The 25,169-nt window shown below is 45.3% G+C and overlaps 1 protein-coding gene across 1 annotated transcript in view; it reads right to left on the bottom strand.

The window, feature by feature from the left end:
- The window catches only part of LOC147626259 (uncharacterized protein ycf23-like), a 62,586-nt gene that overhangs the window by 15,614 nt on the left and 21,803 nt on the right, over positions 1 to 25,169 (bottom strand). Inside the window, exons 3-4 of the mRNA XM_086816408.1 lie at positions 287 to 361; positions 80 to 142 (exon numbers count right to left, since the gene is read on the bottom strand). Of these exons, the coding sequence (XP_086672534.1) occupies positions 80 to 142; positions 287 to 361 (138 nt within the window). The remainder of the gene's footprint in view (positions 1 to 79; positions 143 to 286; positions 362 to 25,169) is intronic.

Raw genomic sequence — 25,169 nt, 5'->3', positions numbered from 1 at the left:
ATTGATTAAGATTTTTTATGTGAGCTCTCTCTCTCTCTCTCTCTCTCTCTCTCTCTCTCTCTCTCTCGTGAAAGACTACCATGTGAGCTCCAGCATCCATGGCAGGAAGAAAAGCTTCTGGCTCAACAGATGAAACACAGACCTGCTAATGAAAACAGGAGACACCATAGAAAAAGTGAGTGTGATTTTATTGCACCATAATGCAGACAGCCAGTACGTTTTTTTGCCACAAATATCACAATGATTTGAAATAAATATAAATAGCATATGGGCTGAAGTTGCTGACAGGCACGCTTGCCAACTCCATAGCCAACTTCACAAGATCAGGACTGCAGGCAATATCCACATGTGTTGCCCCTCCCTGTAACACAAAAGGCCCACCAGCATATCAACTCACAAAAAAAACAACTAAACAATTTCCTTGTTCGAATTTCGAACAAGTGAAGTTCTCACTACAACATTTCCTGAATTAATTTGCACACATGCATGAGTGAAAATTTATTTATTTACTTTACTTCCTAAACTTAAAGAGCAAATATAAAACCTTGACTACATGATAAAGCCCAATCCTTAATGGCTAGAGTCCTGCACGTATGTATGACCGGTTACATGGCCTCCCAAGGGTACTTTACCAGATGCCATTGTTTTATATCCCCTCTTCGCAGCCTGACAAGTTCGTTTTGAACTGGACATAGCCCAATGCTCTTACATGCATCCTATAAAGGGTATGATGCATACAATATCTTCCTGGATCTGCTCGTCTCAAGAGCAAACTTCTCTGAAGTTTTTGAGCATTGCATACCTGATGAGAGAAAGGGAGTATAAGAGAACAGTCTACTACAGAAAAGGGTTCAAAAGCCCAAGAAGAGACACTGGGCAACTGAAATTGAAACTGACGAGTTCAAGATGCAAGAAGTCCCCCAATAAAACACCAGCATCATAACTGTATTGGCAATTGCAGCACAGTCTCTGCTATTACAAGGAACTTCCCAAGTTCACGTCAGCGCCAAAGCTTAACTGGCTAGCTGGCTGTTAACACTAATGTGCTGTGGAGAATTGATATCAAAAGTGCTCCTAGATCTGTCCTTTCAAAGGCAGCTCCCAGATGCCCATGGCCACAAGCTCAGTGTTGCCAAACGTTTCAAAAACGGCTCGTACGAGACGTTTCAATCAAGTTTCAAACAGGTTTCATATTTGAATGAAACACTTCATAAACGTTTCGTAAAAGGGGAAGGGGGGTCTAAAGCACTATTTTCAAAGGGTATCAGAATAGAGTAGCAGAAATTATGCAGCTGCTTCAAGGAAAATCTACTAGTCAGCCAGATAAGCAGCCAACCAGAACCCTCTATGGAAGAGAAGCGAGATAGCCACTTTTGTTGCTGTGTCCATCTGGCTGCTCCATATTCCATATTCCACCTCATTGCTACCCATAAATTACAACTTACTGTTGTGACTTTGGTTTCTCTGCCACTCAAGACAAGGGATCTTTGATACTCCGAGGAGTCTTCATCCCCCAAGCTCAAATGGTCCATGGACGTTGTTAATACTTACCCTTCCTTGGCATGCAAACACTAGTGAATCACAAAAGCTCACTTCTCTCTCTGGACTCCCTTTACAAGTGTCATGTGCACACATGGACATGACTGATCTCCAGGCTAATCCCTGTTTGGGCAGCAGATATATAGTAGGTTTAGGGCACCCGAAGGCATTCTCTTGGACAAGGACCATGTCAGCCAGGCACAGAAGGTGTCGGCAGCATTTATGCACTTTATTTGTCCAATGGAGTTGGCCGACCAGCAGTCCGCCAGTGAAGGGGCCTATAAAAAGGCTCTTTTGTACTATAAAATATATTGAAAATACCTCTCTCTCTCTCTCTCTCTCTCTCTCTCTCTCTCTCTCTCTCCATGTCTTTGTTGGTGACTTGCACCAAGGTTCCTATTCAGTTACTTAGAGCTGAAAGAAGGCACATAGAGCTTCCGTGCATGTGACATTGCAATTTTTTTCTCTCATAAGGACATAGAAATCCATCATGAAGAATCCCATCATCGTCAATGTTTTCACTTATGTTTGCATTTTTTTCATCAAGACACGTTTTGCAAATTCCATACCACATAGCTCTTGTGTGTGCAAGGGGCGCTCAGTCAAAGGGCAGGAAAGAGGGCCAAATGCACTGTTGGATTAGGGTTGCACAGAAAACAGAGACAAAGAAATGCACACAGCAGCAAGACACTCAAGAGTGAGTGAGAGAGAATGATGATTGATGCTCAAAGAAAGATAGATACAATGTGTGGAGCAAAGAGGGTTGACTCAACAATATCAAAGGACCATACATGTTGTAAACCGGCCTTCAGAAAGCAAAGGGCGGTGAAACAAACACTTGCACATAAAACACTTCAACGCCATTGAGGACCTAGAAAAGGAAAACAAACAGGGGGAGCTAGAGTGCTCCTGCAAATAGTACACGGACACCGATTGGCCCCAAATCGCAGTGGCGCCCCTTGCGGTATTTCTTTAATTGAATATAAGAGCTTTGATTACAATATAAGGCTGGTAATTCAGCCGTCCCAGTAGAACTCCTGTAGCCTGCAAAGAACCTGCATCTGGCTTCTTGTCCACACGGCATCCACAAACAAATCCAGCCATTGTTCATATCGAAAGACTCTTCTCACATTGAGTCTGCATACAGAAGCTTTCTCCCATGATCAAGGCTGCCACAACCATCCATAGCCTCTCACACTATGAACAGCATCACACCCTGACACATCCAATGCTTCTGCATCTCAACACAGACTCCCAAACTGTCTCTCAAAAGAGAACTCGCATCACAGCACAGCATACCATACAGTTGGCACACCTGTACAAGCCCTCTCTACCTTCCAAGGGTACTATCCATCTCTGTCATGGATTCCCTGTCCCCTGTCCTATCAGTAGCAAGGCTGTACCAAACATGTGTCCATTCCTGTACCTTCTACCTGCATGTGACCTATCTCCTGGAGAAACCCAAAAACACGTTTCCTCGTCGACAAACCTACGACCTGTTTCCACATGAAACCCTTAGGCCTGTTTCCCTTTGAAACTTATGTCCTGTTTCCCATACATCTAGTTACATGTTCCCTCATGAAACATCTGGCAACATAGAGATGCCCATAACTGTAGGTCCCACTGTTCCTTTCTAGCAGGAAGAAAACAATCTGCTCCATGAGCACGCAGCCATGCGAGCTTGCATCACTCCCATGCCAAGAAACATAACCAAATAATCTTGTACTTGCAGCCAAAGACCCAAGCACATAGCTGAATTTGCAACCAAACAAAAACAGCCCATAAACTGTCCCAAAACAGTCCTGAACCCAAAGCAAAGAGAAGCTGAAAGTTCCATCAGTTGAACGCCATCATCATTGATGTCTATGTTCATGAATATCCAGCCCTTGTCCACCTTTGTGTCTAGAGAAACCAATCCTTGTCTACTCTTCAGCAGAGGGAGAGAGAGAGAGAGAGAAAGGAGGCCTGTGTCTTTGTTCTGTAGCACAGCACAACAGCCAGCCCTTTAATCTCCAAAAAGCATGCATAAATAGACACTCAGATGCGCCTATATAGCCTGTAGCGCAGCCCGCCAGCAATACCTTCCTGCTGTCCGTATGGGCCTGCAACTACCACCTGTACCAGCCGCCAGCCAACCTGCAACAGCCGTACAGATCTGCCACGTGGACTGTACCTGCACATATGCCGCCTCCAATCCTGCAGCAGCCGGCCTATCCCTGCAGTCCTGTATAACCACACAGTCTAGTCTGCCGGTATGCAAGAGAAGGAGAGGGAGAGATAGAAAAGCCAGCGCAGTCCACTTCTCCTCTTTCCAAAAAGCTCACACGTGGGTATGCTGCAGTCGACTCTTAGCAAGAGAGAGAGAAAGCCTACGTGCTGTTCATCCCCATGCTTCCTTGCAGCCCACCTCTTCCAAAAAGCACACGTTTCCTCAAGAGTTAGGCGCCTACTTGCCTGCCAGCCCCTCCTCTTTCCCAAAAAGCACACGTGGCCCCAAAATAGCTTATGGGCCACGTTTTCTTCGTAATAAATGGCATTAAAATTTACTTTAAAGGTTTTTAAAACCTTTTAAGTTAAAATTCCTTTGCCCCCTTTCACACATGGGGTTATCCACACATGGGCTTCCATCTTCACTCCCACCTGATGCCATTTCACACTGTCCACCATGTCCCCGTGCACACCTGCATATTATCCAGAGAAAAACACAGGGTCGTGACATATCCCCCTCTTGAAAAATGGCAAGCGTCCTCGATTGCACTCAATGGCACAGTAAAGCATCTAATGAGCAAAGACTCCCATATGGCAAAAACAATGGCCTTCCAATGCATCTGGATGATAGAACAATCATCCTACACAATAAGCCACACTGTCCTCTTGCTTGTTCCTTCAAAACCTACAGCAAAAGTCTAAAACCAAATGGAAACACGTTAACTGTGTTAGCCAAAAACAAAACCATGCATCATTCTACATATGCATGACACATATATGCATTCGCAAACAATATGCTCCTCAAAATGCTCTACCTACTCTACAGTAACAGTCTAAGGGCTGCTCGCAAGCCTTACGCCCATGGGCATCCCGCAGGACCCACGACTGAAGGTAAAACATGAGCATATGCAAGCACTCAATGCATCCAAACACTACATCCACTAAGTACTTTCCCACATATGTCTCATGGCCATCCCGCAGGAGTTACACCCATGAACATAATAAAGCACTTGATGTATCATACCAACATACATGCAGCACTCAACACAATGTAGAGTATTTCCCAATGTATTCTCAATGGTACCAGGATCCAATGGCACCAGAATACAAAAATACCTCTACGTCAAAAAGTGTATGCATACATGCACAAACAGAGTTCGATTCATATTTCCATGAACCAAACCAACTCTAGGACTGCTCGCAAGACTTATGTCCTCCATAAAGTTATCCATAGTTGCAGTTATAGTTCAAGGTGCGGCCGACTATGAACCATACCCAACTTTACCATCATCTCATGTGTCTAGAACACAAAATCATAGAAGTCCCATAAGCAGATGTACTGTCAGCCTCAGTACCTTCGGGTGAATACAAAGATGTCACCAAGCGACTCCTAGATAACAACTGAGCCTGTCTGTAACAAAGGAGCGGAGGTGCTACCCCCTTCTTGAGCATCAGGCAATACTCCAGACCTATGCTCTGCTGAACCTGAATGAGCCGTAACAAGAGTCGACTCCAACTCAAAGGCATCAAGATAAAGCTACAAATCCTGAGGTGAATCTGCTAAGTCACCCTCCTCCATCCACTTCGCATCCATCAGTGAACCTCCTCCATCCACTTCGTATCCATCAGTGAATAGCTCTTGAACTTCACAGGATAGCGACGGGAAACCTTACCCTGTACCTTTCTTTCCTTATGTGCCAGTATATGCTCAGGAATAAGAACCTCGTCAAGTTCCTCCACTTCCATCTGAGCCCTATCTGATACATCCTCAGGCACCCAAAACCTGCTTGCACTCCACCCAAGTGATAAGCACAAGTCCTCGATGAAGCATAGTAGATCACCACTGCTAAACATAGAAAGAAACTGTCTTCCGAACCCATGAAGCCTCTATGAAGATACCACTGGTGACAAACTGTCGAAAGCCATAGCCTTCAACGCATCTCCTGCACCATAACACTTCAACTGCTTCTTGTTCCTGGCCGACTACTCCTTGTCCTTGGTGTCTTTTCTCCTGAGCTTCATCTTCAGCTCTTGCTCTTCACCTCATATAGGCAAAGACACAAAATCCTGTACCGTGTCCTCAACTTCCTTTGCACTTTCCTCATGTTGAAGCTTTTAATGTGACTCTCATGAGACAACCACGAGCTCGCCCCCTTAGGAAAGTTGGCGATTGTCCCGACCAAAGCAACCACGGACTCGCCCACTTGAGAAAGTCGACGATGTGTCCCGGCAACGGAACCTTGTAAACCGGCCTTCAGAAAGCAAAGGGCAGTGAAACAAACACTTGCACATAAAACACTTCAACGCCATTGAGGACCTAGAAAAGGAAAACAAACAGGGGGAGCTAGAGTGCTCCTGCAAATAGTACACGGACACCGATTGGCCCCAAATCGCAGTGGCGCCCCTTGCGGTATTTCTTTAATTGAATATAAGAGCTTTGATTACAATATAAGGCTGGTAATTCAGCCGTCCCAGTAGAACTCCTGTAGCCTGCAAAGAACCTGCATCTGGCTTCTTGTCCACACGGCATCCACAAACAAATCCAGCCATTGTTCATATCGAAAGACTCTTCTCACATTGAGTCTGCATACAGAAGCTTTCTCCCATGATCAAGGCTGCCACAACCATCCATAGCCTCTCACACTATGAACAGCATCACACCCTGACACATCCAATGCTTCTGCATCTCAACACAGACTCCCAAACTGTCTCTCAAAAGAGAACTCGCATCACAGCACAGCATACCATACAGTTGGCACACCTGTACAAGCCCTCTCTACCTTCCAAGGGTACTATCCATCTCTGTCATGGATTCCCTGTCCCCTGTCCTATCAGTAGCAAGGCTGTACCAAACATGTGTCCATTCTTGTACCTTCTACCTGCATGTGACCTATCTCCTGGAGAAACCCAAAAACACGTTTCCTCGTCGACAAACCTACGACCTGTTTCCACATGAAACCCTTAGGCCTGTTTCCCTTTGAAACTTATGTCCTGTTTCCCATACATCTAGTTACCTGTTCCCTCATGAAACATCTGGCAACATAGAGATGCCCATAACTGTAGGTCCCACTGTTCCTTTCTAGCAGGAAGAAAACAATCTGCTCCATGAGCACGCAGCCATGCGAGCTTGCATCACTCCCATGCCAAGAAACATAACCAAATAATCTTGTACTTGCAGCCAAAGACCCAAGCACATAGCTGAATTTGCAACCAAACAAAAACAGCCCATAAACTGTCCCAAAACAGTCCTGAACCCAAAGCAAAGAGAAGCTGAAAGTTCCATCAGTTGAACGCCATCATCATTGATGTCTATGTTCATGAATATCCAGCCCTTGTCCACCTTTGTGTCTAGAGAAACCAATCCTTGTCTACTCTTCAGCAGAGGGAGAGAGAGAGAGAGAGAGAAAGGAGGCCTGTGTCTTTGTTCTGTAGCACAACACAACAGCCAGCCCTTTAATCTCCAAAAAGCATGCATAAATAGACACTCAGATGCGCCTATATAGCCTGTAGCGCAGCCCGCCAGCAATACCTTCCTGCTGTCCGTACAGGCCTGCAACTACCACCTGTACCAGCCGCCAGCCAACCTGCAACAGCCGTACAGATCTGCCACGTGGACTGTACCTGCACATATGCCGCCTCCAATCCTGCAGCAGCCGGCCTATCCCTGCAGTCCTGTATAACCACACAGTCTAGTCTGCCGGTATGCAAGAGAAGGAGAGGGAGAGATAGAAAAGCCAGCGCAGTCCACTTCTCCTCTTTCCAAAAAGCTCACACGTGGGTATGCTGCAGTCGACTCTTAGCAAGAGAGAGAGAAAGCCTACGTGCTGTTCATCCCCATGCTTCCTTGCAGCCCACCTCTTCCAAAAAGCACACGTTTCCTCAAGAGTTAGGCGCCTACTTGCCTGCCAGCCCCTCCTCTTTCCCAAAAAGCACACGTGGCCCCAAAATAGCTTATGGGCCACGTTTTCTTCGTAATAAATGGCATTAAAATTTACTTTAAAGGTTTTTAAAACCTTTTAAGTTAAAATTCCTTTGCCCCCTTTCACACATGGGGTTATCCACACATGGGCTTCCATCTTCACTCCCACCTGATGCCATTTCACACTGTCCATCATGTCCCCGTGCACACCTGCATATTATCCAGAGAAAAACACAGGGTCGTGACACATGTGGTGTCCTTTCACACCTAATATCCAAGGGGAAAAACCCAAAGGGAGAAAATTGCCCTTGTTTAGCCCATGTTCACATGTGGCACTACTCATATCATATGTGGCATAACTCATAGCATATATGCCAATAAATCCCCCCCTGTAGTGGCAATGTGAACCTATACAAGGTCTGAGTAGATCACTGTCTGTAGAAGAGTAAGCCTAATGCTTTGCGCAAAGCTTCAAACTTCTCTCGAGGCAACGCCTTTGTAAATAGATCTGCAACATTGTCCCGTGTAGAGCAGTAAAATAATGAGATCTCTCCTGCATGAATCCTCTCCCTGACATAGTGATAATGAATCTCTATGTGCTTAGTAAGTGCATGAAACACGAGGTTGCGTGCCACGGCTCTAGCACTCTGACTATCAGTGAGTATGGTGGTGGGTGTCTGCTAACACTCACAAAGATCAGTCAGTGTCTGCTAACACTCACAAAGATCAGTCATCAATCTCCTCAGCCATACACAATCTATTGTGGCTGTAAAGGCTGCCCTCTACTCAGCCTCATAAGTAGATGTGGCAACAATGGGCTACTTTGTGCTCAGCCATGATATGCATGAATGCCCCAAAAAGAAACAATTCCCATTGGTGGATTGCAGTGTATCATAGTCACCAACCCAGTCAAAATCACTCTAAGCATGTAACTGCAAGCTGCCCTTCTCCAAGATATACCACGCAAGATCCAGGGAGCCCTAAAGATAGTGGAAGATCCACTTCACTTCTTGCCAATGCTTTGTACCTGGGCTGTGCATAAATTTACTACACTGGGAAAACCCAAACTGAATATCCAGGCGCGTGTTGCATAAGTATATGAGGCAATCCACTGCTTGGGTAAACACTCATATCAAAAGGCTCTCCAACATCATACATGCTCAATTTCCGCCCTGGCTCCATCGGAGTAGAGATGGGCTTACAATCTTGAAAGCCAAATTTGTGCAACAGCTTGTGAATGTACTTTGATTGGTGTACATAAATCCCCACATCTATTTGCACAAATTGTATGCCCAAATAATAATGCAACAATCCCAATCTGTCATCTCAAATGGCGTTTGCAATTCAGCTTTGAATGCTGAAATTTTATCGATGTCATTCCCAATTAGCAACATGTCATCCACATAAAGAATGAGCATAATCAAAGTGCCATGATCCTCTTTCACATAGAGGGTGCTCTCTGTTGAACTATTGCAAAATCCCTGCATGGTCAAATAAGTATGTATCTTCCCATACCAAGCTCGAGGAGCTTGTTTGAGACCATAAAATGCTTTTCAAAGCTTACATACTTGCGGTGTAATGAGCTCATTCATGGGCTGATTTTGAGCACTCAAATACTATCCATTAGGCAAAGTTGATGGCTGATCTAGTGATCAACTTTAGGTTTTCTTTCGTGCCAAGCCTCATATGGCGTGATGGTTTTCAATGCTTTGATAGGACATCTATTCAACACATGCATAGCACACATTATTGCCTCCATCCAGAATTTGTGAGGCAATCCTTTGTCTTTAACCATGCATCTAGCCATTTCCATCAAAGACCTGTTCTTTCTCTCAACAACACCATTTTGCTGAGGAGAATATGGCATCATGCATCGATGCTTTATGCCTTTTTCTGCCATAACTGCTTTGAAAGCAATGGACATGTATTCCCCCCCTCGATCTATAGGGAGGGTCTGCACTTTGCAACTTGTTTGATTTTCAGCTTATGTCACAAAATGCTGAAAACATGCAAATACATCAGATTTTGCCTTCAAGGGATACACCCAAGCAAATCTGGAGTAGTCATCAATAAAGGTTACAAAGTATATACTATAGATGCTTTCCAAAAGATGGTGTTCGCATAGGACCACACACATCACTGTGCATAAGCTGTAATTTCCGAACAGCCCTTGTCGATCCATCTTTTGGGAATGCATTTCTTTGCATCTTACCCAATATGCACCCTTCACATACATGTTTTGGTGGCAACTCTACATGAGGCATATCGTGAACCATTTTATACCTTTGCAATAGAATCAAACTACCATAATTCACATGCCCAAACTTGACATGCCACAATTCTGCCTCATGCATGGCAGGTGTAAGAGTGGTAACCACATGAGCATCAAGCTCTCTTCTGTCAATCCTATCAAGCTGATATAATCCATGGTACAATGTGCCGGAAGTGACCAATGCATAGCCACCTTCACGGTCTTTCACTATGCATCTACCGTCCTCAAAGTTCACTGCATATCCTCTTTTAACAAAAGAGGAGACAGACAGCAAGTTCTTCTTGATCCCTAGCACATACAATACATCTGGAAGACATAAGTTTGCACCATGTGCTGTTGTGAGGAGCACCTCACCAACACCCTGAACTGGATAAGAAGAATTGTTTGCACATGTTACCCACTTGCTTTCAGGGGCAGCCATAAGCTTCTTAAACAAATCCCTGCGTGAGGTAATGTGTTTAGAAGCACCACTGTCAAAGTACCATGTGTCGTGTCTTTCATTGACATTGAGAGAAATATGCTCCAATGATGCATCATAACTGCAAGTAATGAAAGTCCACTCATCCTGCACGAGATTTACTGATGCATCATAACTGCAAGTAATGATACATCATAACTGTCAAAGTACCATGTGTCGTGTCTTTCATTGACATTGAGAGAAATATGCTCCAATGATGCATCATAACTGCAAGTAATGAAAGTCCACTCATCCTGCACGAGATTCACTGATGCATCATCTTTCCCTACAGGTGATGAAGAAGAATCTACAGCCATGCCGCTTTCTTTTTTCTTCTCCTTTGCAAGCCTTTTCTTGCACTCATTCAAGTAATGACCTAGCTTCTTGTATTAGTGACATTTGTCCTTTTTCTTGGGCTTGCCTGCATCATTTTTAGCCTTTTGTGAAAGCAATCCCGAATCAACCTTTGGCTGAAAACTGTGTTTGACTTTTCCCTTGTCTTTGTCTTGGGCAACAAAAGCCCCATCACTACCACACATGCTAGAAGATTTGTTCTTCCGATTCTGCTTCTCTTGTAATAACAAACCAACCAACTCTTCAAACAAGATTGGTTCCAGATTTTCCCGTATAGATAGAGTGAGCGATGTGTGGAAATTCAAGTAAGTTTTTGGTAAAGATGATAGTGTCCTGGAAAACAACTCCTTTTCGGAAATGACCTCATCAATATTGAGGAGCTGCTCTTGAAGATCATGGATCTTCGTAAGATGATCAGCCATACTATCACCTTCGTTCATGTCCAAGTTCTCAAGCTCTTTCTTGAGAAATCCTGGCCCCATTCTTTGCCTGATACATGGTTTCAAGTACATCCCAAGCTCGTCGTGAGATCTTGCAAGACCGAATATGTGGTATGATTGATCGCTTTACTAACAAAGCAATCAAAGCCATTGCTTGGACATCTCAAGTATCCCATCTCTTGTGCTCTTGTGATGGAGGAGTGGATACTACTACTTGTTGAGCACCACGGCCAAGCGTGTTAGGTGCTATGTCAACAAGGCGTACATCTTCACCTGACACATAACCCCATAATTCTTTGGCCACAGCCCAAAACTTATCTACATATGCAGACACTTTCATGCTCTTTTTGTCACAAACTAATGGAAGAAACTGCTCATAAAACTGAATTTTAAAGTCTTCCCAAGACTTTGGATCCTTGTTCTCAAGAATCTCGGCCAGCCACCAATTGCTAGCCGTATCCTTCAATACATGCCCACATGACGAAGTTTAGACTTTTCAGTAAAATTGCCATTCACAAATGCAACCTCAAACTGTCTAATAAAAGAAAGAGCTTTAGTAATATCACATTCCCATTATAAGATTCAAACTTAACATCTTTATCCCCAACCTTGAAAGTCTTCAATCTCTTTGAGGGCTTTTCAATGGGAGAAGGAGAACGGGCTTTAAGTTTAGCATGGCTTTTATGATAGCGAGAATGGCTTTTACGGAGAGAAGAACTGTGGCTAGGTGAAGGAGAACGGTTATGGGCATGAGAGCAAGAGCGGGTATGGGATCTTGAAGAGGCTTCTTGAGAGGCATGAAGTGTTGGTTCTCTCTATGCCTCTTCTTCAAAGACTCAAGAGTATGCTAAATTTCTGGGATGGCCAAAATAGACTTCAATTCAGCCACTTCAGACTGTAATTGCTAACCTCACTATGATGTGGAGAACTGCTCATGATGGCTGTTGGAGTTGCCCTTCCCTCAACAAAGCCAGGGAACACAACTAAAAAATATTGTCGAAGCTGTCCAAAACAATGTTTTGCCTGCAACACAATTCTGTATACCCAAGACCAGTCTCTACTCGCGTCTAAATATGATACGAAATAGTCCGCAAGGGTATAACAGTGCCCCTACACGGACATGAGGGCCACAAGGTCTTTCAAACACGCTCACTGCCACCAAAATCGTTGGTACCTCCTTTCGGAGTGTGACAATAAGACGAGGGCTACCTTAGAATCCTAACCTTCCCTCATGGATAATGATGACTCCACATTCTTATCCAATATCATAAAAAGATTTATGCAAAGTAAGAGAACCGGAGCTCTAATACCACTGTCACAAACGGGGGCATGGTTATACAGAATTAAGTACTGAAATCACAAGATTTATCATCCTTTGATCATTGCCATATCCCACATACATAGCCATAAGTACTGAAATCACAAGATTTATCATCCTTTGATCATTGCCATATCCCACATACATAGCCATAACAATTGATTATACAATGTGGAAGTGCTGAAAAGAAATGATACTGCACTAGGGGCCAAAAGATGGGCTGGTCCCCCTCCCCCCCCCAACCCACATTCTCCCCCTTGAAGGATATGTATTGCCTTTAAGGGAGTAAGAATTTTGCAAGTACATAAAACGGATGGCTTGGCCCAGCCATACACCACAGTTTCTTCCAAAATGATTGAACATGAAAACAACTTACAAAAACTATATTTGCCCACAAGTAGCCCAGCTACAAGCTAGCAATATGGTGCCCAACACCCTTCACTAAGATTGCCCAGCAATCCCGATTTCTGCAAATGTAGCTTAACTTCAATGAGATCAACCATCTAGTGGTTGAAAATCAGCCTTAGGAAAATGCCCAGCACTTCCCAAGGGTTCTCCTGCATAGAACTTGTAGCAACCGGAGACAAGATGATTCTTCCACAGCTTCAATCTTTAGAATTTGTCTTCTTCTTCTTCTTCTAACTAGAGTAGAGACTTTCAATTCTGAAAATCAGAATTCAGCCAGCTTCTAAGTGTTTTGGAGAGGTAAAAACACTATGGTATGGCTGGAAAAATACTCTACAATAATTGTATTAGATAGAGCAATAAACGAAGGCCAAGAAGTGTCTTGAATGAGGCTAGAAATCTGAATTTATAGAGTTCTATTCGACCTAGAAGGAGGCGCCTAAATGAAGAGAAGGAGTGGAGGTTATTGCTCATGAAAAGATGTGGTAGGGAGAGGTTTGTGCAAGACTTTTGGATCAAAGAACGGCTATTAGTAGCAAAGTAGCAGCTCGTGTAGCTAAAAGAGGAGGAAAAGTTTACTTTTTATCTTTTTCTTTTGAGTTAACTAGATTGCACGACTCTTTTGGAGAAAAGTGAGCTTGCATGGTTTACTTTTAAGAAAAGTGAGCTTGCATGGCACACTTTTAGATGCATGAAAAGATAAAGCATTGCATGATGCATGCATGTAGCTGAAAAAGCTTGCATGTCGCATGCATGGGGGTTTCTGGCCATGCATGTTGCATGCATGAGGATTTCTGGCCATGCATGTCGCATGTATGGGGGTTTCTCACCATGCATGTCACATGCATGGAGGTTTCTCATCATGGAGAAGAAGTTTATCAACCATACTTAGCTAGACTGTCATGCATGCATGCATGGAGATAGAAAATCTGCATAAGAGTGGATTGCCTTCAAAATGCCAATTATTCTTGTACGAATCCATCAATACAAGTTAATTGAAGACAAGTTATGCAACATACTACCCCATGGATGCAATCCAGGTGTCCCCAGATCCATGAGCTTCTCATGCAATAAAATACAAGCATTGTCCAGGCAAACAAAACAATACATGCAAATAAAAATAAGCCATGCACACAATTGTATGCATTTAAACACATATTTTAGAAGAAACCCCATCTATTTATATGTACAAGGGCTATGGTATTTGTAAATGAGTGCACAAAGCAGAAGCAAATAAGCACTAGAGTGTGATGAGCAGTGAGTACAAGAGAGAGAGAGATATGGAGCAACCATGCTGAATATAATGAAATGATACAGTCCCAAGCAAGAGACAGAAAGTGTCTCATAAGTGAGGGAGCAAAAGAAAGACTAGGCAAGATGAAAAAGTGAGAGGCCAGTCCACCTATTTATAGGTAAGAGGGGCTAGCCGACTGGGTATAGTGCACCTGGCCGACTGGGAAAAATACATCCAGGCTAGGAAAAATTCCAAAAAATATACAAAAAAGGAGTGGCCAGCCCACACTCAGGGGCCATGAAAAGGGACCAAAAGGGACACCAAATATGGGCAGGGGATGAATGTGCTAACACCCCCTCTCAGCACCAGATGCTGAATATACTCCGAGAAGCCGAAGATGAGAAGCCAAGGAAGCCTGAGAAGCCGGCTTGGTAAGAAAATCTACTGCATTCTCCGCTGAAGGACAATACTCCAAGTGCAAATCTCTAGCAAGAACCCGTTCACAAACATAGTGATACTATATCTCAATGTGTTTCGTACGAGCATGAAACATAGGGTTCTTGGCAATGGCGATGCAACTCCGATTGTCACACCAAAGAAGAGTAGATCCGGTAGGAGGACAGCTAAGCTCCTCCAATAATCTTCGCAACCAAATCGCCTCACATGTAACATAACAAACCGCACGATACTCCACCTCTGTAGAGGAAAGCGCCACAGTAGGCTCCTTTTTACTGCTCCATGAAATGGCTCCAGACCCAAGTAAAAAAACACAACCAGTGGTCGAACGCCAAGTATCTGAATCTCCATCCCAATCTGAATTAGACCATCCAAGAAGAGTGCATCCTTGGCCATAGAAGATGCCAAAGTCCAGAGTGCCATGCAAGTACCAAAGAACTCTGAGAGCACACTGCCAATGCTGCTAACGAGGTTTGGATGAGAAAGAACTCGATAAGCTAACTGTGAAACACACGTCTAGGTCAACCAAACCAAACAACTGACGAGAACCCGATACTGTCCCTAATCAATCCCTAGTAAAGCATCAAGAAGAGAAAGCTTCTCACTAGTATCCATAGGAGAAGATACCGGTTTGCATCCAGCCATCTAAAATCTGTCAAGAATCTCCCGTGTGTACTTCTACTGAGAGAAGAAAATGCCCTTCGGGGTCTGCGAAATCTCAAAGCCAAGAAAATAATGCAGAAGGCCAAGATCCGTCATCTCAAACTCTGTCTCCAAAGCGTCCATGACTGAACGGATCCTCGCAGAATAAGAACCTGTAAAGATAGGTCATCAACATAGACCACAATGATAACAATCGACCCCCTCTCAAAGAGGATATAAAGGTTTGAATCTGCATGAGAACGGCATAGGCCGAGCTTCTGAAAGAACTCATCAATCCAAGCCTGCAAAGCCTGCTTCAAACCATATAAAGCTTTCTTCAGCCGGTACACCTGATCCTATTTGCCTGGAACAACAAATCTTGACGGCTGATCAACATAAACCTCCTATGTAAGCTCTCCATTCAGGAAAGCCGACTTGATGACCATCTCGAATACGGGCCATCCATGATGTCCTGCAAGAGTAAGAACACTGCAAATGGTAGTCATCCAGGCCGTCGGAGCGAAGGTCTCATCGAAGTCGACTCCAGGGCGCTGAGCATAACCCTTGGCAACCAACCTCGCCTTGTGCTTGTCCAAGCTGCCATCAGTTCGGAACTTCGATTTGAAGATCCAGCGCATACCAATCACCTTATGCTGCAGTGGCCTAGGTGTGTGGGAGAAACAGGAATTAGGGTTAGGTTAATTCATGTGGGAGACATACACAGAGAAGAACAAGGGAGAGAGAGAAAGAGTTGTGGGGATAAGTCAACTCATAATGATATGAGTGTGTGACTCCCCTATCACACATGTATATTGCACTAGTACACATAGTGCACTTAGTACATTAAAAGTACTAAGTGTACTATGTACTATAACTTATGGGCTTGTACACACTATAAGGGTGGGCATTATGCCTTTACCCCAACAACCTCCCACTTAAAGGCAAAGTGCCCTTAAGTAAAGGAAAAGAAAAAATCAGCATGTACATGATAATATACAAGGCCATATCAAGGCTGAAAATGGCCTCATCCAATGCCCATCAAGTGTCTGCAATGAGCAAACCACTCCGGAGGCAAACTCTTTGTCAACAGATCAGCCGGGTTGTCATCCGTATGAATCTTAACAAGCTGAATTTGCTTGTTCTCTATCACCTCTCTGATGAAGTGATACTTCACATCCACATGCTTCGCCTTTGCATGAAAGACAGGGTTCTTTGCCAACTGGATGGCACTCTGACTATCACAATGCAACAATGGAATATCCCCTGTATAGCCCAAATCAACCACTAACCGAGATAGCCATAATGCCTCCTTGCAAGCCTCTGTTGGCTGCAATATACTCGGCCTCTATAGTAGATAAGGCTGTGCACTTCTGCATCCTGGATATCCATGACACAGCACCTCCTGTGAATGTAAACACATACCCGGTAGTAGACTTCCGGTTATCTGGATGACCGGCATAATCCGAATCCGTGTAACCATGCACTAATGCATCCTGTTTGCCAAAGCAAATGCACAAATCCTGTGTGCCCTTCAGGTATCTCATGACACCTTTCACTGCTTCCCAATACTTCTTGCCAGGGTTGGCCATGTATCTAGAAACCACTCCCACTGCAAATGCAATGTCCGGCCTAGTAGCAACCATGGCATACATGAGACTGCCACAAGCTGAAGCATACGGAACCTTGGCCATATCAGCCCTGTCTCTATCCGACTGTGGGCTGTCCATAGCACTGAGTTTCACATATGGAGGCAAAGGAGTACTAGTCTTCTTCCCCCCGTCCATATTGAACCTCTGCAAAACTTTGCCAATGTATTCCTTCTGAGACAAATACAACACATGCTGATTTCTGTCCCGAAGTATCCGCATACCCAAGATGTGATTTGCATCACCCAAATCCTTCATATCAAAGGTTTGATGCAGCCTCTGCTTCAAGGTATCCATCTCCTTACGAGATTTCCCGGCAATCAACATATCATCAACATACAAGATGAGGATCAATAGACTGCCATCCAAAGCTTTCTTGGTGTACAAGCAGTGATCTATGCCACTTCTCCTGAATTTCTGGGATTTCATGAATGTATCAAATTTATGATACCATTCCCTTGGTGCCTGTTTGAGCCCATAAAGACTCTTTTTCAGCTTGCATACAAGCTTCTCCTTTCCACTCACTGCATAACCCTCTGGCTGCTGCATATATATCTCCTCATGGAGATCACCGTGAAGAAAAGCAGTCTTCACATCCATCTGAATCAAGTCCAGATCATCATGCGCAACCAAAGCCAACACAGCTCTAAGTGTGGTCATTTTGACCACTGGAGAGAAGATCTCATCAAAGTCCACACCATATTCCTGCTTGAAGCCCTTAGCCACTAACCTGGCTTTGTATCTTGGCTTTGCATCAGGTGCACCTTTGAGCCTGTAAACCCATTTGCATGGCAAAACCTTCTTGCCTGCAGGCAAATGCACCAACTTCCATGTTCCATTTTTGTGCAGAGAATCCATCTCTGACTTCATGGCACGCTCCCAAAGAGCCTTGTCTGCCCTCTGTAAAGCCTCTTTATAACATGAGGGCTCCCCACAGTCAGTAAGCATCAAATAGTCAACCCCTGGAACAAACCTGTCAGGGGCTCTGGAAGGTCTAGTGGACCTCCGTACCCAATGACCATCATTTGCAAGTTGCTGTCCAGCCTGCATATCACCCATTGGTGGCTCCTGTTCCATGCCATAAGGCTGAAATATCATGCCCGGTATTTCTTCTAACTGTGGTATATCCATAGGGATATCTTCTGCCATCTCTGGCTGTCCATTTGGACCATTTTCAGCACCATTTAAGGGCTGGTTTTCCTGCTGTAATGGCTGATTTACAGCCCTTTGTTGTTGTCCATGATGTCCATCATCATCAAAGATGACTCTGCCACGCTCCTGTTGCCTTGCAGGCTCCTTATACATGCATGTTTCATCAAAAATGACATCAGCTGCGTATAATCTTTTTATTCACGGGATCCCAAAGTCTATACCCCATTTCACCTCTGTCACCATATCCTAGGAATATGCATTTGTGAGACTTAGGATCAAGTTTGGTGTGCATTTCCCTGCGTATGTGCACGTACGCAACGCAACCAAACACTCTGAAGTGCTTGTATGACGGAGGCTTCCCTGTCCATACTTCCTCTGGCACTTTCCCACCAAGCCTCGTGTTAGGTGACCTGTTTATAAGGTGAACGGCTGTCATAACAGCTTCAGCCCAAAAACCATGAGGTAACGCAGCATGTGACAACATAGAACGGACCTTCTCCTGAATGGTCCTGTTCATCCTCTCTGCTGTCCCGTTTTGTGGAGGATCATAAGGAGTAGAAAGCTCCCTCTTGATGCCTTTAGCATCACAAAAGTCCTGAAACTGTTTGGACATATACTCTCCCCCATTGTCGGAACGCAAAGCCTTCAGTGTTTTGCCAGTTTGATTCTCAACAAGAGCAACAAACTTCTGAAACACTGCGAATGTATCACTCTTCAAACGAAGAGGATAGACCCACACCTTACGTGTGGCATCATCAATAAAGGACACAAAGTATTTTGCCCCTCCCAAAGAAAGCTGAGGCATCTCACATACATCTGTATGCACAAGCTCTAACTGAGCATCTTTCTATCCAAGAGCTTTCTTGTGGGGGCACTGTAGTTGCCTACCATATATACAATGCTCACAAAACTGAAAACTTGAAAACTTTAGAGAAGGCAAGTAACCCAAACGAGACAATTGCTCCATTCCCTTGACACTCATGTGTCCCAACCGGCTATGCCACATAGAAATTTCCGGCAGCTCGATTGCATTTACATTAGCATGGTGACAAACACCTGCATGCATGAAATAAAGAGTGTCCATGTTACGACCCTGTGTTTTTCTCTGGACAAGATGCAGATGTGCACGGGGACATGGTGGACAGTGTGAAATGGCATCAGGTGGGAGTGAAGATGGAAGCCCATGTGTGGATAACCCCATGTGTGAAAGGGGACAAAGGAATTTTAGCTTTGAAGGTTTAAAAACCTTTAAAATCATTTATTAAGCCCTTCATTAAAGAAACGTGGCCCTTATGCTATATTTGGGGCCACGTGTGCTTTTTGGGTAAAAGGAGGGCTAGCAGGCAAAAGAGGCGCCTATCCCTACAGCAGGCGCATGTGCTTTTTGGCTGAGGAGGGCTGGTCGCCTGAAGATGCATGCTGGCTGCGCATGGAAGGGCTGGACTGCAGGTACAGTGTACGGCTGCTGTGCAGGTACAGTCCACGTAGCAGGTCAGGCGGCTGTCTGCAGGTACAGTCCATGTTGCAGATTTTGGTTGTGCAGATTCTGGCGCCTACTGTGCAGGTCTTGGGCTGGCGGCTGGAACAGTAACTGCAAGCCTGTACGGACAGCAGGTACAGTCCAGTACGGAGGCTGTACGGCAGCTGAATTCAGGTGGCAGCTGCACACTGTTTCGTGCAGGTGGCTGCAGGTTGAGTACTGTTGCAGGCGGCGCATCACCAGGATACAGGCAGCGCATAAAAAGCTAGGCCATGTGTGCTTTTTCACTGAGAGGGCTGGTCGCCTGAAGATACATGTTGGCTGCACACAGGAGGGTTCATGCTGGTTTGTACGACTGTACGGACAGCTGTACGAACAGGACAGAATCTGGTGCTGGACAGTTCTGCTGCAGGCGTGTACAGGCAGCGCTGGACAGAGCAGCGCATGTTCTTCTCTATGCGCAAGGGTCTGGACTGCAGGGCCTAGTCGGCTGCATGGATGATGCACGTGGGCTGAACTGCAGGTACAAGGCGGCTGGCTGGTCTGCAGAAAAGTACAGCTTTGGATTCCATGTGATCAGGACTGTTGGCCGACAAGATCTCTTCCAGAGGGTGGCAAGTTGCAGGAGAAATAGTAGAAGGGCGGAAGCTGCGGCACATGCTCTCTTTTCTCTCTCTCTCTCTCGCGCTTGGTGCACAGGAGAGTTGGACTGCAGGCGTTTAGGGCTGCGTGCTTTTCTCCTAGGTGACCAAGGGCTGGTTTTCCATGAACATAGACATCATGTCGATGGCGTTCAACTGATGGAACTTTCAGCTTCTCTTTGCTTTGGATTCAGGATTGTTTTGAGGACAGTTTATGGGCTGTTTTTTGTTTGGTTACAAATTCAGCTATGTGCTTGGGTTTTTGGCTACAAGTACAGGTCACTTGGTTGTGTTTCTTGGCATGGGAGTGATGCAAGCTCGCATGGCTGCGTGCTCATGGAGCAGATTGCTTTCTTCCTGTTAGAAAGGAACAGTGGGACCTACAGATATGGGTATCTCTATGTTGCCAGATGTTTCATGTGGGAACAGGTAACTAGATGTATGGAAAAAGGACATAAGTTTCAAAGGGAAACAGGCCTAAGGGTTTCATGTGGAAACAGGTCGTAGGTTTCTCGATGAGGAAACATGTTTTTGGGTTTCTCCAGGGGACAGGTCACATGCAGGCAGAAAGTACAGGAGTGGACACATGTTTGGTACAGCCTTGCTACTGATATGACAGGGGACAAGGAATCCATGACAGAGATGGATAGTACCCTTGGAAGGTAGAGAGGGTTTGTACAGGTGTGTCGACTGTATGGTATGCTATGCTGTGATACTCTTTTGAGAGACAGTTTGGGAGTCTGTGTTGTGATACAGGAGCACTGGATGTGTCAGGGTGTGATGCTGTTCATAGTGTGAGAGGCTATGGATGGTTGTGGCAGCCTTGATCATAGGAGAAAGCTTCTATATGCAGACTCAATGAGAAGAGTCTTTTGACATGAACAATGGCTGGACTTGTTTGTGGATGCCGTGTGGACAAGAAGCCAGATGCAGGTTCTTTGCAGGCTTCAGGAGTTCTACTGGGACGGCTGAATTACCAGCCTTATATTGTAATCAAAGCTCTTAAAATCAATTAAAGAAATACCGCAAGGGACGCCACTGCGATTTGGGGCCAATTGGTGTCCGTGTACTATTTGCAGGAGCACTCTAGCTCCCCCTGTTTGTTTTCCTTTTCTAGGTCCTCAATGGCGTTGAAGTGTTTTATGTGCGAGTGTTTGTTTCACCGCCCTTTGCTTTCTGAAGGCCGGTTTACAAGGTTCCGTTGCCGGGGACACATCGTCGACTTTCTCAAGGAGGCGAGTCCGTGGTTGCTTTGGTTGGGACAATCGCCAACTTTCCTAAGGGGGCGAGCTCGTGGTTATCTCATGAGAGTCACATCAAAAGCTTCAACATGAGGAAAGTGAAAAGGAAGTGCAGGACACAGTGCAGGATTTTGTGTCTTTGCCTATATGAGGTGAAGAGCAAGAGCTGAAGATGAAGTTCAGGAGAAAAGACACCAAGGACAAGAAGTAGTCGGCCAGGAACAAGAAGCAGTTGAAGTATTATGGTGCAAAACATTCGACAGTTAGTCACTGGTCGTATCTTCATAGAGGCTTCATGGGTTCGGAAGACAGTTTCTTTCTATGTTCAGCAGTGGTGATCTACTATGCTTCATCGAGGACTTGTGCTTATCACTTGGGTGGAGTGCAAGCAGGTTTTGGGTGCCTGAGGATGTATCAGATGAGGCTCAGATGGAAGTGGAGGAACTTGACGAGGTTCTTATTCCTGAGCATATACTGGCACATAAGGAAAGAAAGGTACAAGGTAAGGTTTCCCGTCGCTATCCTGTGAAGTTCAAGAGCTGTTCACTGATGGAGACGAAGTGGATGGAGGAGGTTCACTGATGGATGCGAAGTGGATGGAGGAGGGTGACTTAGCAGATTCACCTCAGGATTTGCAGCTTTATCTTGAAGCCTTTAAGTTGGAGTCGACTCTTGTTACGGCTCATTCAGGTTGAGCAGCGCATGGGTCTGGAGCATTACCTGATGCTCAAGAGGGGGATAGCACCTCCGCTCCCTTGTTGTTACAGACAGGCTCATTTGTTATCTAGGAGTCGCTTGGTGACATCTTTGTATTCACCCGAAGGTACTGAGGCTGACAGTACATCTGCTTATGGGACTTCTATGATATTGTGTTCTAGACACATGAGATGGTAAAGTTGGCAGTCGCGCGCACTTTGAACTCTAACTGCAACTATGGATAACTCTATGGAGGACATAAGTCTTGCGAGCAGTCCTAGAGTTGGTTTGGTTCATGGAAATATGGATCGACCTCTATTTGTGCATGTATGCATACACTTTTTGAGCTAGAGGTATTTTTGTATTCTGGTGCCACTGGATCCTAGTACCATTGAGAATACATTGGGAAATACTCTGCATTGTGTCATGTGCTGCATGTATGTTTCTATGATACATCAAGTGCTTTATTATGTTCATGGATGCACCATTGGGTGTAACTCCTGCGGGATGGCCATGAGACATATGTGGGAAAGTACTTGGTAGATGTAGTGTTTGGATGCATTGAGTGCTTTCATATGCTCATGTTTTACCATCAGTCGTGGGTCCTGCCGGATGCCCATGGGCGTAAGGCTTGCGAGCAGCCCTTAGACTGTTACTTTGGAGTAGGTAGAGCAATTTGAGGAGCATATTGTTTGCGAATGCATATGTGTGTCATGCATATGTGTGCCATATGTAGAATGATGCATGGTTTTGTTTTTGGCTAACACAGTTAACGTGTTTCAATTTGGTTTTAGACTTTTGCTGTAGGTTCTGAAGGAACAAGCAAGAGGACAGTGTGGCTTATTGTACAGGATGATTGTTCTATCATCCAGATGCATTGCAAGGCCATTGTTTTTGTCATATGGGGAGTCTTTGCTCATAAGATGCTTTACTGTGCCATTGAGTGCAATCGAGGACGCTTGCCATTTTTCAAGAGGGGGGTATGTTACGACCCTGTGTTTTTCTCTGGACAAGATGCAGATGTGCACGGGGACATGGTGGACAGTGTGAAATGGCATCAGGTGGGAGTGAAGATGGAAGCCCATGTGTGGATAACCCCATGTGTGAAAGGGGACAAAGGAATTTTAGCTTTGAAGGTTTAAAAACCTTTAAAATCATTTATTAAGCCCTTCATTAAAGAAACGTGGCCCTTATGCTATATTTGGGGCCACGTGTGCTTTTTGGGTAAAAGGAGGGCTAGCAGGCAAAAGAGGCGCCTATCCCTACAGCAGGCGCATGTGCTTTTTGGCTGAGGAGGGCTGGTCGCCTGAAGATGCATGCTGGCTGCGCATGGAAGGGCTGGACTGCAGGTACAGTGTACGACTGCTGTGCAGGTACAGTCCACGTGGCAGGTCAGGCGGCTGTCTGCAGGTACAGTCCATGTTGCAGATTTTGGTTGTGCAGATTTTGGCGCCTACTGTGCAGGTCTTGGGCTGGCGACTGGAACAGTAACTGCAGGCCTGTACGGACAGCAGGTACAGTCCAGTACGGAGGCTGTACGACAGCTGAATTCAGGTGGCAGCTGCACACTTTTTCGTGCAAGTGGCTGCAGGTTGAGTACTGTTGCAGGCGGCGCATCACCAGGATACAGGCAGCGCATAAAAAGCTAGGCCATGTGTGTGCTTTTTCACTGAGAGGGCTGGTCGCCTGAAGATACATGTTGGCTGCACACAGGAGGGTTCATGCTGGTTTGTACGACTGTACGGACAGCTGTACGGACAGGACAGAATCTGGTGCTGGACAGTTCTGTTGCAGGCGTGTACAGGCAGCGCTGGACAGAGCAGCGCATGTTCTTCTCTATGCGCAAGGGTCTGGACTGCAGGGCCTAGTCCGCTGCATGGATGATGCACGTGGGCTGAACTGCAGGTACAAGGTGGTTGGCTGGTCTGCAGAAAAGTACAGCTTTGGATTCCATGTGGTCAGGACTGTTGGCCGACAAGATCTCTTCCAGAGGGTGGCAAGTTGCAGGAGAAATAGTAGAAGGGCGGAAGCTGCGGCACATGCTCTCTTTTCTCTCTCTCTCTCTCTCTCGCTTGGTGCACAGGAGAGTTGGACTGCAGGCGTTTAGGGCTGCGTGCTTTTCTCCTAGGTGACCAAGGGCTGGTTTTCCATGAACATAGACATCATGTCGATGGCGTTCAACTGATGGAACTTTCAGCTTCTCTTTGCTTTGGATTCAGGATTGTTTTGAGGACAGTTTATGGGCTGTTTTTTGTTTGGTTACAAATTCAGCTATGTGCTTGGGTTTTTGGCTACAAGTACAGGTCACTTGGTTGTGTTTCTTGGCATGGGAGTGATGCAAGCTCGCATGGCTGCGTGCTCATGGAGCAGATTGCTTTCTTCCTGTTAGAAAGGAACAGTGGGACCTACAGATATGGGTATCTCTATGTTGCCAGATGTTTCATGTGGGAACAGGTAACTAGATGTATGGAAAAAGGACATAAGTTTCAAAGGGAAACAGGCCTAAGGGTTTCATGTGGAAACAGGTCGTAGGTTTCTCGATGAGGAAACATGTTTTTGGGTTTCTCCAGGAGACAGGTCACATGCAGGCAGAAAGTACAGGAGTGGACACATGTTTGGTACAGTCTTGCTACTGATATGACAGGGGACAGGGAATCCATGACAGAGATGGATAGTACCCTTGGAAGGTAGAGAGGGTTTGTACAGGTGTGTCGACTGTATGGTATGCTGTGCTGTGATACTCTTTAGAGAGACAGTTTGGGAGTCTGTGTTGTGATACAGGAGCACTGGATGTGTCAGGGTGTGATGCTGTTCATAGTGTGAGAGGCTATGGATGGTTGTGGCAGCCTTGATCATAGGAGAAAGCTTCTGTATGCAGACTCAATGAGAAGAGTCTTTTGACATGAACAATGGCTGGACTTGTTTGTGGATGCCGTGTGGACAAGAAGCCAGATGCAGGTTCTTTGCAGGCTTCAGGAGTTCTACTGGGACGGCTGAATTACCAGCCTTATATTGTAATCAAAGCTCTTAAAATCAATTAAAGAAATACCGCAAGGGGCGCCACTGCGA

This window comes from Cibotium barometz, chromosome 22 (assembly GCF_041138505.1).
Source record: "Cibotium barometz isolate CiBa-2024 chromosome 22, ASM4113850v1, whole genome shotgun sequence".
NCBI classification, from domain to species: domain Eukaryota; kingdom Viridiplantae; phylum Streptophyta; class Polypodiopsida; order Cyatheales; family Cibotiaceae; genus Cibotium; species Cibotium barometz.
This window is presented reverse-complemented; position numbering and strand designations above follow the sequence as displayed.